Source organism: Balaenoptera ricei, chromosome 1 (genome assembly GCF_028023285.1).
Source record: "Balaenoptera ricei isolate mBalRic1 chromosome 1, mBalRic1.hap2, whole genome shotgun sequence".
Taxonomy (NCBI): Eukaryota; Metazoa; Chordata; class Mammalia; order Artiodactyla; family Balaenopteridae; genus Balaenoptera; species Balaenoptera ricei.
This window is the reverse complement of record NC_082639.1, coordinates 9,802,946-9,820,131: the sequence shown is the minus strand read 5'-3', so window position 1 is coordinate 9,820,131 and position 17,186 is coordinate 9,802,946. Positions and strand designations below refer to the sequence as shown.

Below are 17,186 nucleotides of genomic sequence, written 5' to 3'. Positions count from 1 at the left end.
GGGTGGGGGGCGTGTGGGTTTAGCACGTTTTGTTTACAGGCGTTTGCTATTAAGGAAATTGCTGTCAGTCAAGGTAATTCTAGCCCAGATGAGCAATAAATATGCTCCCAGCTAATCGTACGGGGATTTTATTGGCACTCTGGGGGCAGAGGTTCCTTTACCCTGCCCCCCCCCACACACACACCCCTCAAAGCAAAACCCTGCTCCCCAGCTGTTTCACCCCAGCAACGTGAGGGACCCGGGGCAGACTTAGAAAGTGCACTCTAAGTGAAGACTGGAGGAGTCTGGGCAAGGGTCAGAAGTGGCTCCCTGGTCCTATGGAGGCAGGGAATGATCAAATGACCTGAAATAAACCCTGGGCGACCTGATGGATCAAGACAAGCGCGAGCTCTCCCGGGCCTGCCCCGCACGCAGGGGCGATCACCTGGCCCGCAGGCTCCCCTGCTCGGGGAGACCGCGTCCCGGGCCAGGAGGAATGTCTCGAGGAGAGAGCCGGTTCGCAGGAGTCGGTTCCAGCGTGTGCGAGTCACGGCGGCGAGCCCTCAGGGATACGGCCGGCAAGCCCCGGCTTGCAGCGAGGGGAGCCGGCCCCAGGAGAGCGGAGTCGCAGCGAGCCCGTGTGCGCGCCCGCGCGCGCACCCCGCCACTGCGCAGGGGGAGGGGAGCTCGCGGCAGCCACTCAGAGGAACGGTAGTGAAGCCTCGGAACAACTTTAACTGTCAATCAGACTTAATGGGGTATTAAAAAAAAATGGGGGGAAAAACGGGCCGCCTTCTCGCTCCCAGCCAGCCGCGGCTGCCCCGGGAGCGAATGGATAGGGCGGCGCAGACCAGGGCGTCCGATCCACGCGCGCTCCGCACCCGGGCCCTCTCCAAGTTGGAAAGGACAAAAAGAAGGCAATAAATGCTAACAAGGGAGAGAGAGGGAGCCGGATCGAGCGGCAACTCCCAGCCTCTGCTGGAAGAGAGAGGGAGGGAGGGAGCCGAAGAGAGCGGGCGCGCGCGAGGGCGAGCCATGCACGTAAAGAAACTGACACCCGGACCCCCCACTTCTCCTGCACGTTGCTGGCAATCAGATCGCGTTTAAGCAATTTCCTGAGCCCAAGAATAGCAATGAGTCGGGAGGCTTTCGCGGGCTGAAATTGGGAGCTCCAAGCACTTTTCCCCCCTACTTTTTTTTTTTTCCTGGAGAAGGGGGGGGGGCGCTCCAATTTAGAAGCAGCTTTTTTTTTTTTTTTTAATCTTGCACTTTGAAACCGCGGGACTGTAGCAGGGTGCGCGCGTGTGGTTGGTGCCTTTTTTTTTTTTTTTTTTTTTTTTTTTTTTTTCTTCCCCTGCCTAAACTCCTCTGTCAGCCTGTAAACATTACCTGAGAATTCCCCAGCCGAAACGGCTGCTGGGGCACGAAAGTTCTTGTTAGAACTTTCCACCTCCGGCTTCCCCTCCACCCCTCTTACTGTCCCAACCTTCTGAGACGCTTTTTCTCCTCCCGAGGATTTATCTCACCCACCCACCCACCCCCCCCCCCGCCCTTTTTCTCACCCGGTGCTTGCTTTGCATTTGGGAAGAGGTGATTTCAAGAGTGGCCAGGTGGGACGCCTCTCTGCCCCTTATTCGGTGTATTTATTATTGTTTGGGGGTGTTTTCTTTTTTAAGTCCTGTTTTGTGCGGTCCGGGGAGTTTCGCCCCCCCACCCCTGCCCGGCTCTGCGGCGCGGAGGATGGTGTGGAAATGGCTGGGCGCGCTGGTGGTGTTCCCTCTGCAGATGATCTATCTGGTGGTGAAGGCTGCCGTCGGACTGGTGCTGCCCGCCAAGCTGCGGGACCTGTCTCGGGAGAACGTCCTTATCACCGGCGGCGGGAGAGGCATCGGGCGCCAGCTCGCTCGCGAGTTCGCGGAACGCGGCGCCAGAAAGGTACCGGGACACCGCGACTCCAGGGGATGGGGGCCAAAGGCGAGGGGGACCGCGGGGACAGGGGGTGCGCCCACCTGCTGCCGCTGCCGGAACCCGCGCCCAGGGTCTGAAAGTCGCCGGCCACCCTACTTCTCTGCGCCACCCGTGAGTGCTGAGCTAGTCAGTTTCACCTTGTACATTTCCCGGGCACCAGACTGTCTTTTTTGGCAGGTCCGGGGCTGACCCGCTCCTCTGGGATCTGTGGCTGGCTGTTCACCCCCAGCTCGAAACTTAGCTGACCCCCCCTTCCCGACATTCCTCCCTCCCAGAGGAAGGTGTTGTGTTTTCCCTCTCGTCTTTCCCTCTTTTGCCGCCACCCTGGTGAGTGAAGGGTGTGTGCGCTCCTGGGTAGAGCTGGGAGCCGCCTGTTAGCTGGCGCTTCATATTTTCCTTGGCAACCCGCTTCCCAGCCCCAACCTGGGCGGCTGCAGCTCTGGAGGCAAGAAAAGAGGGGATACTTGGTTTGGGTTTGAAAAGGAAGAAACGGTGGTGGATGTCTAGCCTAGCCTGATAGGCGCTCGGAGGCCCAGGTGTTTGGAAATCTGGAAAGAGGGGACAAGGTAACCAGCAGCTGATAAAGAGCCCTTGTTCTCACTTCACTGCTGCCTCCGCCCCCACCCCCAAATACAGCCCCAGAGGGGGTCCCTCCCCACTGAGGGGCGAGGTGGCACTGTGGTGCAACCCCACCTCCCCAGCACCCAAGCTCTGCCTTTAACTTTTTGGTAGTCCCAGCACCTCTTCCTCCACTTATCCCAGACCTGGTGCCCAAGAGTGTGGAGAGTGAGCCAGCTGTCACCCAACTCCGACCCAAGCCAGGCTGACTCACCCAGTGACTAGAGCAATAGAGAGAGAGATTTGAGGCTGGCTGTCTCCAGCCAGCCCTGTGAAGAGGAAGAGCAAAAATAGGGAATTAGATTGAAATTTAAACTGTTGTGAGCGAGGGGGTGAAAGGGCCGGCAAAGCCAGCTGATCTGACTTGGAGCCACATACCTAGGGGATTAAGTAAATATGTACTGTAGAAAACCAAACCTGCATGTAATTCCAGGTTGCTTTTGTTTTGTTAAATACTGCCCTGAGATTTACAATTCCTCCGGGGTGGCTCTGACTGGGACTGAACTTTGGAGCGTGAACCATCAGCCAAAGCCGATTGCCGGATTAACTCTTCCTTCCCCAGGCGGTGTCTAGGGGTGGGTGGGTGGGGGCAGCTGTAGGTTGGGGGCTATCAAGGCTGAGCTAGCTGGGGTCAGCTGTCCTGGGCTCCTGCTTCTCCTTGGGTGGTTTGGACAGCTGCTTGACCTTGCAGTTGGAAGGGGAGTTTGAAAGTGTTTTTAACCCTTGGACACACGGAAAAAGGAGAAGCAAAAGTTCTTCTCAGCAGTTTCGTTTCCTTGAGGTGATGCCCCCTTTGTGGAGGCGTGGCAGATGAGGTGCCCTTGCAGAAGGATGCAGGGTTTGGGACAATCGCATGTGATTGTCATTCCTTAGCTGTCTGCATCCCACAGAAACTTTCTTCTGACTCTTCCAGCTGGCCCAAGTCCTGGGTCTCTTTCACTGCTCTTGTAACTGGCTGCAGTAGGCATATGAAGAACTCTTTCAGTCAATCTGGAAAAACTTGACTGACTATAAACAAGCCTAAATTGAAAGAAGTATATGGCATGGGGGGGGGGGGGGAGGGGGGAGAGCTGCACCCTGTAAGTCCCTTCGCTGGGAACCATGCCCCGCCTAACTTGGAATAGATATCTTCTTCCAAAGAATAAATCGAGGACCAATGAGAAATATGTCTTAAATTGGTATCTGGTCACCAGAAACAGGATCCATGGGGCATATGGAACTTCCAGTGCCGTGCACCCTAGGTTCAGTCCTCGGACCAGTCACGATGACCAAGAGCCCCCCCTCGAACTCATAATCATCTGACCAATTCCTGGAGCTACTTTTTAATGAGCTTTCCGCTCGCTGTCCCAGTGGGGAATTTGAAATCAAGGTTTCTTGCCTGAGTCCATCTGGGGCCCAGTGAGAGGACCTTGGGACAACTCCCAGAGCTGAGAGCGTTTGGGGGCTGGTGGGCTTGGGGACAAAGGGCCGGCCGAGTGTTGTGGAGTGGGGACTTTGGAGGAGATGGCTGAGAGAGTTGTGTGGATGGTGGGCTCGGGGTGGCCCTGGAGCTGCTGGAGAGAGCTGGGGAGCGTGCCACCAGCTGCAGCCTGCAGCAGTGTTAGACCGGTGACCTTGATGGACGGGTATGACTCTCCTCCCCTTGGTGGAAGTAAAGGCTGGACCTGAGGGGAAAGGCCCCCTAAAGAGAAAGAAGGGAGGAGAACCAGAGTCTCTGCAGATAGCTGGCATGTCCAAGAGAGGTCCGTCTACTCTTGGGGGGAGTGACAACCCAGTTTCCCATAACGACCTTGAGTCAAACAGGATTTGGCAATATTTGTGAGCAGTAGTGCACCTTAGACTGCAAAGGTGACCCAAATGAGGGTTTTTCTTAAAGGAACACAAAGGCGCCAGGAGTTGGAAAGTTCCTCACCTGGAGATAACTCTGATTAGCCACCATGTACAAGGTTAACCCGGGTAGAGCCAGTCATGGTCCGGGTCTCTAAGGCAAAGACTCTTGCTGCTTATTGCCCACTACAATCCTTTTATATTTTCTATGTCCTCCTGGATTTCCTTCCACGAAAGCATGCATAGAGCTTGGGCTCACCTCTTCCCCCACGAGGCTCCTGGCAGGCTAGTGGCAGGCCCAGCCTCCAGTCTTTGACCTTGACGTGGTTTTAGCAGGAGTCCCCTGGAGGAGTGAGTGAACTGTTTGTCTGGAAGTATTTGCAGGGGCTGTTCCAGCCTCTGGTCCAGTAGGAGGCAAGTGGCTGGATCAGAGCCCTGGGCCATGACTGTAGGACCATAGAGACAGGGGCAGCACACCAGGGCCCAATCCCTCCATGGAGAAGGGGTAGAGCCGGGACTCGGGGACCCATTTCAGGGAGCCAGTATAAGAACTGGCTCTAAGTTGCACCAGCTTTGCTATTATCGAATTTACAGTCCATGGGTCTGTAGCCCTGTTCCTAAAGCAGCTCGCCAGGAATTAGCCCTTCACGTAGATTTGTGAATCCTATTCTCCATCACGTCCATTCAGCAAATCCCATATCCTTCCCACCCTGGCACTGGGGCAGGCTGAGGCCCAACTATCCCTTGACAACCATCTCTGAGAGACCTAGTCCAGCAAACCTACCTGAGATGCCTATCAGGTGTTCGATGCAGCTCTGGGCCTGGAGAGGGGCAGAGACATGGCCAGGTGCTTACAGTCAAGGCACAAATTATAGTGTGTATTAGTTTCCTGTGGCCGCCATAACAAATGACCACTAACTTGGTGGCTTGCAGCAATAGAAATGTATTCTCTCACAGTTCTGGAGGCCAGAAATCTGAAATCAAGGTGTTGGCAGGGCCCCACTCCCTCCGAAGACTCTACGGGAGAATGCTTCCTTGCCCCTTCCAACTCCTGGTGGCTCCTGGCTGGCGTCCCTTGGCTTGTGGCAGTGTCACTCCTATCTCTGCCTCCACCTTCACGTGGCTGTCTGTCCCTCTGTGTGTCTGTGCGTCCTCTCATCTTCTCATAAGGACACCAGTCATTGGGTTTAGAGCCCATGCTAAATCCAGTATGACCTCATCTTGAGATCCTTAACTAATTACATCTCCAAAGATCCTATTTCCAAATAAGGTCACATTCTGAGGTCCCAGGTAGACATGAATTTGGGGTGGGGGGCGGTGCTAAGCAGAAGAAGCCCAGAGCTATTAATCTATAACAAGGGTGCATGGAAGGCTTCATGAAGGAGGTGGCATTTGAGTGAGGCTTAAAGAAGGTCAAGAGTTTCAACCAGAAGGGATGGGGGAAGGGTAACCCAGGTTCACGAAACCACCGATCAAAGACTGTGTACCTGGCTGAAACTGGGGAAGGGAGGTAGAAGGCAATGAAAGGAAAGGATGTAGAGCGGATTAGGGATCCGGAGAAATAAGCAGTTTGTATCTCAGACTCTGAGTTAGGCCAGTATTGATGAGAATAGGAAAAAGGAGAAAGAAGGGAGAAGGGTCCAGACAGGTAATCTTGGGCCCCAGAGTCATCAGGCCAAAATAGCTGCATTAAACAATTTATGTGTCATGAAAGTCACAAAGCCGGGATGACACGGGAGACAGCGGTGGCTCACCTCCCCCATCCTCACCCTGAATGCAGCCTTTGCTGGGACTGTTTAGGAAAAGTACCGGGTTCTCTTTTTTTTTTTTTTTTTAATTATTTTATTTATTTATTTTTGGCTACTTTGGTTCTTTGTTGCTGTGCGCGGCTTTCTCTAGTTGTGGCGAGCAGGGGTACTCTTCGTTGCGGTGCGCGGACTTCTCTTTGTGGTGGCTTCTCTTGTTGCGGAGCACGGGGTCTAGGCGTGCGGGCTCAGTAGTTGTGGCTCGCGGGCTCTAGAGCGCAGGCTCAGTAGTTGTGGTGCACGGGCTTTGTTGCTCCACGGCATGTGGGATCTTCCCGGTCCAGGGCTCAAACCCATGTCCCCTGCATTGGCAGGCGGGTTCTTAACCACTGCACCACCAGGGAAGCCCCAGGTTCTCATTTGATGCAGCCTGGGAGCAGGAAAGTAGGCTACCTGTCCTACCCGAGGCATCTAGGAAAATTCTTCCAGCTTGCAGCATCTGGTCCTTCGGTTTCAAACAATGGGCTTTACAATTTGGACTGTCACCTGAATAGACAAACACCTCCCTTTTACTGCCCCACCTACTTCCCCTGGGGAACAAAGGTGCCCACATCTTGGGCCACGCCCCCTGTGGCCAGGCTCACCTGGGTTCTAGACCTGACTTTGCTAAAACCCTGGAAAAGTGGCTCCCTTCTCTAGGCTGCAGCTAAGAAGCACACCCATAAAATGAGAGGGGATGCAATGATCCCTAAGACCCTGGCATGCTCTAAAATTCTCATGTTATGGCTCAGCCATCCCAGGAAAGCAACCGAGTGCCAAGGTCTCTGCAAAAGACATTTATCCTCATCACTGCAGATCTCAGCCTTTCTTGCTACATATCAGATCCCACTGAATGAAAAAGAAGCAACTCGGAGTTGGAAAATATGCCCTCAGTCTGTAGGAGGCCCCACACCCATTACTAAACTCCCTTTACAGCCACGGGGTAGCCGGCTGCCGGGATTTATTTCAACTCTTTTGCAGAAGATGTTAGCATTTTCAACTTGTAGCTTTCAAGGGAACAAAGGGCCCAAGTTTCCTAATTAGCATGTCAAGCGGAACTTCCAGTGTTTATCCTAAAATCAGAGAATGCTCCCTAGATCTAGAAATACTGACCCTGAGTCAGGAAGTCCATTGTCCGTCTACCTGCCCATCTGTTCATTCTCGTCTACCTGCCCATCTGTTCATTCTCGTGCAGACTCCCAAGCTCTTCTGAACTTTCTGCTTTTCAGAGCCTGGGCCATGGGTTTATCCCTGCACAGAGCCCTTCCGATTTCTTTATCAAGGTAGTTACTTTCTCTGTCCCATCTCCATCTGGTGATTTGTTGAGAAAATGATTCTCATCACTTTGAGAAAATGACCTCGGCAGTATTGATGAGAAGGGAGCTGTTAGCCATCCTTCCCCCCCCACCACCCCACCCCCAGGAAAGAGATCTAGTTGTTACAGTCATTACAGCTTCTCCCTGGAGGCCTTATCCCAACCTGCCACCCTCAAAATCCCACTTAGTTCTGGGTGCGAGTGCAGGAAGAATTACAGACCCAACCTGCCATCCTCAAAATCCCACTTAGTTCTGGGTGCGAGTGCAGGAAGAATTCCAGACCCAACCTGTTGTTCTGTATCCTCGGGCAGAAGCACGACCACACCTAGAATGTTGTAAGACTTTCTCCTAGCTGCCTTCAGAAGACACAATTTAAAAAATACACCAAGTATATAAGATATCTGAAAGGGAAACATTTGAAACGTATTATTCGTATGAACCACGAAGGTCAGGGAAGAGTTGAAGCCAAATGAAAAAGAGACAGGCAAATCTGTTTAGAGGCTAGTATCCCCAAATGCACGCTCGTCTGCTGTGGGGTGAGTGAGTTCCCTTAAAATGAGTGCCGTCTTAAGAGTTCTGGATTCTCAAAAAGAGAGTGCCAAATATCAGAACAGTTTAGCAAATGAGTGGTTGGTGGGAACTCACTCATTTATACAACAAACCTACGGCGCACCCTCTGTGTTCTAGGCACAGAGATGCAGCGGTGAGCAAAGCAGACAACAGTCTGCACCCATGGAGAGCCTGACAGTTTGGTGAGGGAGACAGATAATAAACAGGATACAGAAAATAGCCCGTTAGATCGCAGTAAGGATCTAAGTGCTAAGCAGAAACCAAATGAGGCAAAGTAGACAAAAGAAGACCTGGCAGGAATGAAGGGAGCAGTGTTCCGGGCAGAGGGAAGAGTGAGGGTCTCAGAGGAGAGGATGTACCTGGGATATCTGGGGAACTTCAAGGAGGCCAATGTGGCTGGAGCAGAGGGGGCGGGAGGAAGAGGGCGGCAGTGTGGGAGCAGGGCAGGGGGTGGGCGAGTAATGCAGGGGGTGGCGGCGGGGAGCAAGGCAGGGCTGATGGGGCCCAGCAATCTCTAGAACCGGCTGTGGCTTTGGCTCCAAGTGAAGCCGGGAGCTGTTGGAAGGTTCTGAGAAGGGAAGTGACATGATCTAACCTAAGTCTTGGCAAGATCACCCTGGTGGGGGTGGGGGGGAACGCAGGGGGGGTCAGGCCAGAGGCAGGAGAGGGATTAGGGGCACTTCCACGGCTCCCCTAAGATCATGGCACCAGGCTTGCTGGGCCTCCTTCTGAGAGCGTTCCAAAGCTCGGGGCCTGCCCTCAGCTTTGCACTTGGATTTTTGTTTTTTGGGTTTCTTTTGGCCGCGGCGTGGCATACGGGATCTTTGATCCCCGACCAGGGATCGAACCCGTGCCCCCTGCAATGGAAGCAGAATCCTAACCACTGGACCACCAGGGAATTCCCCTGCACTTGGATTTTTTTTTTTTAGAAGACACTGCCCGTCTCCTCTGATATCTTGAGTCAAATGGAAGCGTGTGGGCTGAAGGGGGATCTGTGTAGGCTGGTGTACCCCTAGAGGGGGGGGTGCGAGTCGTCCGGGACCCAGGCCTCGGAGTCTGCTGGGGAGAGCGGCGCTCAGCAAGTTCTGATCTGTTCTTGCTGACAGCTGTGATGTTGTGATCTGGTCCTTGGGTGAAAAATGTCTACCAACTTGAGGGTGACATGGCTCTGGGGGAATTGTGACTATGTCAGATTCATTCATCGATTCAGCCAGCTAGGCTTGAAGCTGCCGCAGGGAACCACATAAACAAGGTACTTTACGTCCTGGTGCGATGACCGTCTCCAGGTAAAGCCCCTGACACTTTGGAAAGAGGAGTGAGCTCCAGCAAGATGACGTTAGTGGTGACAAAGATGAACTTCCTCTAAAAAGAAAATAAAAGCAACTGTGTTGGTGCCCAGAGCAAAGGAGACGCTTTTTGGTTCCACTTTGTCGAAGGAGCTTGAGTGCATTGCGGTCAGTGATGGTCAACACTTTGAGAGGGTCCTTGAGCAACTGGAGGGCGCCCAGGGAGCAGGCTCCGGATGACAAGGACAAGAAGCCACGACTTATGTGGGACGGCAAATCCATGAGCGTTTGCTTGACTGCTTCAGGGGCTGGAGATGGTATTGGCCACCTTCCAGGTGGAGGGAGGGCCACGTGAGGCTGGGGCCCTGCACCAGGAGCAGCTTCCACTCTCTGGAGCTTTCCTGCCGTCAGCAGGCTGCAGTGAGGGGGCTGTGGATTCTTGCATCAGAAGAGGTTGGGTTCTGGACGACCACCCGGGTCCCTTCCACCCCTTAGATTTTGTGAATCATCGTTACCAGCATGATAGCAGTGAGGACAGTTACGCAGAGTCAGGGGCCAGGAGGAAGAGAGGCCACCAGCATCAATCAACCAATGCTTAAAAATTAAAAGACAACTCTGCTCAGCCTGACCTCAGCGGGGTCCTTCAGTGACTGGGTCATTCCTTTGTCCGGGTTTTTCAGGGTGCTGGAGAGAGGAGATGAGGAAGACGAAGAGGAGGAGGAGGGAGGGTGCCGGCCAGGCCCATGTTCACATCCTTCATTTTGACCATCACTCATAACTTAGACCCGAACTGGATGCTGACGGTGTCCTTGGGCTCCTCATACAACACGTGACATTGGTCCATACCCTGCATGACTGTGGTAACCTACAGGACTGCACAGTACTTTTTTCACATTCATTGTCTCGCCCAGGCCCAGAGGCAGATGTGATCAGCAGCCCGTTGCTTTTTTTTTTTTTTTCTTTTCTTTTTTTTCCAATTAAAAAAAAATTTTTTTTAATTTGTATACAATTTTTAAAGGTTACTTTCCAGTTACAGTTATTACAAAATGTTGGCTACATTCCCCATGTTGTACAGTACATCCTTGAGCCTGTCTTCTGCCCACTGGCTTGTACCTCCCATTTCCTACCCCTATATTGCCCCTCCCTCCCCACTGGTAAGCACTAGTTTGTTCGCTATATCTGTGAATCTGCTTCTTTTTTGTTATATTCACTAGTTTGTTGTATTTTTTTAGATTCCACACATAAGTGATATCATACAGTATTTGTCTTTCTCTGACTTATTTCACTTAGCATAATGCCCTCCAAGTCCATCCACATTGCTGCAAATGGCAAAATTTCATTCTTTTTTATGGCTGAGTAGTATTCCACTGTATATATACTATATCTTCTTTATCCATTCATCTGTTGATGGACACTTAGGTTGCTTCCATATCTTGGCAATTGTAAATAATGCTGCTATGATCACTGGGGTGCACGTACCTTTTCAAATTAGTGTTTGTGGGTTTTTTCCGATATATACCCAGGAGTGGAATTGCTGGGTGACAAGGTAGTTCTATTTTTAGTTTTTTGAGAAACCTCCGTCCTGTTTTCCACAATGGTGATCAGCAGCCCATTTCTAAGATGCAAGTGAAGTGAGTCACCCAGGATGCTTGGCCTAAGGCAGATTTTGAACCAAGGATTTTAGCTTCAAAACTAAGCCCTCTCCCCCTGGGTCAAATAATATCAGCCTGGCCTGGCCTACCCCACTCAGGGTTATGGAGAGGTCAAGAGACAAGCTGTTTTATAATGGGAACTACCTCGTACACAGAGGGTTCTGGAAAGAGGATTGGTGAGCAGTCCAAGAGTCAACAGGATGTAGTTAAGTTTGCCTTCACATTTTTTTAAGCACTGAACAGCAGTATTTGCATACAATGAGTGGGATACTTGCCAAAGTATTAAGGTAGTCATTGGTTATCAGGGTTTGCTTTGAACAACTAACTGATAAGCAGGAAAACAGCACAGTTGTATTTCATTCATTTACAACCAGGGTGGCACCTCTAGCTGGAAGCCAGCTTTGAGGAGTGAGTGGGTTCCGGCTCCTTCCAGCTAAACCTGAGGTCACCAAGCTGGATCCTCCCAAGTGACCAACAGCTTTGATAATTCAGAGAAGGGAGAGATCACAGTAAATTAAGAAAATCTTAGAAGACTTCTTGAAGGACGTGGCAACTGAAGGGTTTGCAGTAAGTCTTCATCTTTTTCTGGTTGTGGAGCCGTTTGAGGATCTGAAGAAAGTATAAACTTTGTCTCAAGAAGGATGCACAAAGAGGCAGATTTTTATACTTTTAACGGGTCCTTGGACCGCCCCCCCACCCCCCATGCCTATCCCAGACATCAGGTTAAGAAGCTTTGGACTAGATCCAATCAAAACCCATCCAACTCCTTTAGGCTCAGATTCAGGGCCCAGGACTGGAGCTTATGTAAGAGGCAGGAGACTCTGGGGTCCTGCGACCCAAAGCCAGGGTCAAGCCAGAGTGGACAGAACCGATTTGTGGCCAACGAGCGTCAGCCTGGCAAAGGCCACTGGGCCCAAGCCTTCCTGATTCTGTTGGCCACACCCTGCTTTGGGGAATTCGATCTTGAATTCCCTTTTCAGTGGCCTTTCAGGGAAGTGGCTAGAAAAGCATTTTGAGCAATGAACCATGTGATTATTTTGTCCACACCGAAGCATACTCCTAGAAAGTGTTTACAGATAACTGTCTCCTGTCTGCATGTCATTCTTCTACAGACCTCTGGCCCGTCTGAGCCCCAGCAGCCCCAAGGCAGACCCCAACACCAGCTGAGGTTCTAGGGCCAAGTATTCAATCTGGGTTCCAGAGCACCCAAGGGGTTCCAAGAAGGTGGGACCCCATAGGAGGTAGAGCCGATAGGGTTCCGAGGGGCCATCGCCTCCATTTAACTAGATCAGCTTCACTTAGGTCTTGTAGCTTAGAATTCTGTGTAAGATTTTTGTGTGCATTTTGAAAGAATGCCATTACTTCAAAGAGAAGAAAAAAAATAAAGGCTTGAAAGTAAAACGTTCTAGGAAATTACTTAGGACACACTGCTCTCCTCAGCTGCTCCTTACTGGACTCGTTGGGTCCTCGACTTCTGGCTCTTTACTGCAAGGTGAAGAAGCTCGTGGACAGACGTGTCCTCCTCCTAGCCTGTGCCTTCGCCCCTCAGGAGAGGGTTCCCCACTTCTACCCCAGGCTTGTGGAACCCCAGGCGCTGCTCAGCCCTCAGCCAGGCCCCCTCCGCCACCACTAGGCAACCCCTGAGCTAGAAGCCCTAATTACCCAAGCAGGACTGAGACAGCCTCCCAAAGGGCACCCGGCCCAAATTCAGCTCCCAGTCCTGGGAGAAGGTGACTCGGCCATCCCAGCCCCAAAGCCAGGGCTGGCCCGTGGGCAGTGTCACAGCCGCTGAGGTCTTTCAAGTAGTAGAGACCAGCCCACTGGCTAGAGCACTCTTGCAATTCATAATGCCAGCCAGGGCTGCTGGGAGCCAGTGCCTAATCCCTTAAATCCTAAGAGGCCTCCCAGCAACCTGCTGTGTGACCTGGGACAAATAACCGTCTCTCTGGGCTTCCCCCATCTGAAAAACGAAAGTGTGAGGATTCAGTGAAATGACTTCTGTAAACCTCTTAGCTTAGCACCAGAGCATCTGCAAGAAATGATGGCTCCTTGCGGTCAGGGTCGGGGTGGGAAGTATAGTGGACACCCTCCAGCCCTGGCTCCGCACCTTTTGCTACTGGGCCAGGTGCTCTGCTGGGCACAGGGGCAAAAGGCAAAGAACCCGCTGGCCAGAGTCACCCTGCTTCTGGGATTCTGCAGGAAAAGGAGGATTCTGCCCCTGCCACAGAAGTCCTTGGGAATTTTAGCGCTTGACCCTTTCTAGAAATCAGTAAGAAGGAATCACTCTCCGCACAGGGAGGGCTCAGAGCCTAGCATCTTCCCTCCCACTGGAGGCCGATGGCCCCTTGCCTCATGGACAGGGGCTGGTCCAATGCAGGCCTTTCTCCAGCCCAGGCACGGAGGCTGGTCAAGACCAGGGCCTCTGCTGCGGTCCCGGCCCACCCCCAAGACAACCACCCAGCTTCCCCATTCGTCATTTTCATCTCTGTGTCCAAGTAGCTCAATTGGTCAGGGTTGGGCTGTGGTGAGGCCAGAGTCATGGGTTACCATGGCAACTCCCCATGCTTGTGGTTGCTTGTTGCCATGTGTCCTCTCCAAAAGACTGTGAGATCCTTGGGAGGCAGGGGCGTGTCCTCTCACTCACCAAGTGTCCTAGGCACCTGGCACAGTAGCTGGCACACAGTAGGTGCTTAATAAATGTTTGTTGCCTGAGTGAAGGCATGACTGAGCCATCATAGCTAGTTAGAGCCCGTGCCTACTGAGCACCTATTGATACTACGTGCCAGCACCTGACATGTAATAAAGTCAGTCCTTTCCCACAGTGAGCTCCAGTGTGAGAACTATTATCATCCTCTTTTTACTGGTCAAGATTCTGAGGGTCAATAACAAGATCACACAGCTTGTGAATGACCAAGTGGGATTTGAACCCAGGGCGACTGCCCTTGAACCAGTGAGTTTCGTTGCCTCTCCGTTAATCATTCTACGGGACAGAATAGATCATGTTGACAGCCCCGAGCAGCGTCAGTGCAGCGCCTGCTTTTAGCTGCCGGCAGTCTAAATGGGTCAAACAACATTAAGCACAGCACTCACTCCCAGGGGTGAGTCTGGAGGTGTCCTTCAGCTTGGTTTATTGACTCGGGTGACCAGAAGGTCCCTGGGTACTCCAGGCCTGGCTCCCGGTGCCGTCAGGACTCAGTGTCCCCTTAGGCAGGCACTCCCTGTGCTGGGGCTGCTCACGTCTGCCCCATGCTGACTTAAACCCCCAGCTCCCAGTCGAGTGGGGAGCGGGCAGACCCGTGTCCTCCCCGCAGCATTTCCCGAGGCTCCAGGAATTGAGTCTCCCTGGCTGTGACTGGGTTGGGCTGAAGCAATCGCTGGCAGTGGTGCAGTCACTGGCTGGCTGGCTGTGGGTCTCAGGCCTGACTCTGAGCCAGGAGTGTACCGGCCCCAGCCAAGCCACAGTGTGTGAAAATGGCAAGGTGGGCTTCTGTGGGGGAAATTGGGCTGCTATTACCAAGGAGCAAGGGGGTCAGGAGCAGACGTATAGTACTCCGTCTTGTAGAGGGACCAATCCAGTTTTGTCATCTCAGGCAGAAACTTCCAGGAGCTCCAGGCCTCTCTTAGCCGGTCCTCCCAGGTCTAGTCCTGCAGACCTTATCAGGTCATTTACTGACACCAACTAAAAAGACAGAATAGACTTTTCCGGCTTGAGCTGGAAGCTGTTTGCCCTTAGGGAGTTTGTACTTCAAAGAGGCAACTTGAGCAGCCACTTAAGGTGGTCCAGCAGGTTGTCAACAGACTTTCTTTGTAACTTTTTCCAGAAGATTTAAGGCCACTGGATAGGAGAGTAAAGGAAGCCCCTCTGCTAGGTCACTGTTAATGCTGATGCTTCCCTGGGTGTGAGAAGCCAGCTCTCTGATGCAGGGTCCTTCCAAGGTGGGAGGAAGAGTCTCTGGGTGCCTCTAGAGCTCTCAGGGCCTGGGGGACACAGTCAAGCCCAGCTGGCCAGCCCAGCACGCTCTGACCTCTCACAGGCCCTGTAGCAGGTCATCATGGGGAGCTGGGACCAGCGTGACCACAAAGGGTAGTGTGACCTTCCTGCAGGCAGGCAGTCCTGCCAGACACACCCGCATGCAGTCAGGCCACCCTTGGCTCCCACATGCCATGTCCGCATGTCTCACATGGCAAAGGGGGCAGTCTCGCCTCACCTCTCCAGGCCACTTCCCTGTGAACCCGCAGCAGAAGTGGTGGGGGTCCTCCAGGCCCACCAGGAGCATGGGGAAGTGTGGGCTGGGAACACTGTGTGCCCTCAGGGCTCACGCCTCCTTGGCTGGCTGACCAGTTGTCCTGGTTTGGGGGCCACCTCTTGAGCCTTCATGTTGGCAGGTGTGTGTGTGTATGTATGTGTGCGTGCGTGCGTGTGTGTGTGTGTGTGTGCGCACCCATGTCTAGGTTTATTTCTTTCTCAAGGAGCCAGTATACAATTGTGATTCAGATTTTGAGCTCAGGAGTCAACAAACCAAAATTCATATGCTGGCTCTTCCACTCCCTTGCTGAGTGGCCCTAGGCAAGTTACTAGACCTCTCTGAGCCTCAGATTCCTCATCTGTAAAATGAGATCTCAGTGAGATACTGTATGGCAAGTCCTGGCCATGCTGGTGAGGCTATGGATCGTGTTTGACGGTCCACTGCAACCCCTCTCATGCACTCTCTGCAAAAGCCTCTGGGGCATATCTTTATGACAGAGAGCTCGATTTAAGTGATGCCGATAGGTTAGTGTGGGGAGGGGTGCTGTGCCACTGAGAGCCCACAGGCTTTGGAGAGACAGATTCGGGTTTCAGTCCCAGCCCTCAGGAACCTCTCTGCCCGAGCTTCCCGTGGCTGCCTTAATACACACCACACACTCAGTGGCTTAAAACAGCACACGTTTATTCTCTCACAGTTCTGGAGGTCAGATGTCCAACACGGTCTCACTGGGCTAAAATCAAGGTGTCAGGGTTATGTTCCCTCTGGAGGCTCTAGGGGAGAATCCATTTCCTTGCCCTTCCCAGCTTCTAGAGGCGCCTACATTCCTTGGCTTGTGGCCCCTTCCTCCATCCTCAAAGCCAGGAGCATTGCATCACCCTGACCTGGCTTCCACGGTCACATCTCCCTCTCTCTTCTGTCTCCTTTTGCCACTTCTCAGGCCCCTTGTTATTATACTGGGCTCACCTAGATAATCCAGTACAGTCTTTCTATTTTAAAGTCAGGTGATTAGCAAATTTAATTCCATCTGCAACCTTAAATCCGCTCTCCCATGTAAGTTAACATAGTCACAGGTTCTGGGGATTAGGACATGGGTGTCCCGGGGGAGGCCATTATTCTGCTAGCCACACTCTCAGCCTCAGTTTTCTCATCTATAATGTGACAATGCCAGTCCCAACCTCCCAAGGCCATTGGGAGGAGTCCAGAAGACTGTCGAACATGCCAGCCAGGGGCTCAGAAAATGCTGGTTGGATCTGCCCTGAACACAGGCTGAATGCAAAACTGTGTTCCAGGTGCCACCCAGAGTCACCAGGCATGGAAGATGTCACAGTCCCTGCCACAGAGCGGCTGGCATTGTGGCTAGGGCAGTAGAGTGTCTTCTGTAGGGTTTGTCCTTGGAGAGCAAAACAGAACAGGGGACTTGAATTGACCCCACACTGGGTTGGCAGCTGCTCCAGAGAAAAGAAAACTCTGGGTCATCCCGGAAGGCTTCTTACGGGGGTAGATTTGACAGTACGGAAAGGTGTGCAGGGGGCTCTCCTAGGTCATAGGGCCAAAGTGGGCATTGCAGGAGAAAAATACACAGCGTTCTGGGTCCCATCTTCGGTCTAGCTGGGAAAAAGGACCCATGGCTCTCAGTGACACCGCAGTGTGATGGGTACTCTAACGGAGCGGGATGCAGTTCGGAGCACAGGGCAGGGTTTCCAATCAGTCTGTGCCATTGTTAAAAAAGCTCTTCCTACACACTAAGTGATTTACAGGGACAATCTGATGTGCTCCTTGGAGCAAGCTAGTGAGGGAGGAGCTATGACTGTCCCCATTTTAAAAATGAGAAAACTAAGGCTCACAGAGGTTAAATACTTGCCTAACAGCACACACAGTCGTGGGATCTGAATCCGGGCAGTCCAGCTTCTGTGGAAGGAAGGCTGGCAATGGCTAGGAC

The 17,186-nt window shown here is 52.6% G+C and overlaps 1 protein-coding gene across 6 annotated transcripts in view; it reads left to right on the top strand.

Annotated features, from left to right (window-relative positions):
* Positions 1-914: 914 nt before the first annotated feature.
* The window catches only part of DHRS3 (dehydrogenase/reductase 3), a 40,698-nt gene continuing 24,426 nt past the window's right edge, over positions 915-17,186 (top strand). Inside the window, exons 1-2 of one of the 6 annotated variants that reach the window (XM_059913643.1) lie at positions 915-1,020; positions 1,765-1,914. In XM_059913643.1, the coding sequence (XP_059769626.1) occupies positions 1,015-1,020; positions 1,765-1,914 (156 nt within the window). In that variant the 5' untranslated portion in view covers positions 915-1,014. Of the gene's footprint in view, positions 1,021-1,328; positions 1,915-2,036; positions 2,059-17,186 lie in introns of those variants that run through there. The other 5 variants (XM_059913632.1, XM_059913662.1, XM_059913653.1 and 2 more) reach the window with 5 other exon arrangements.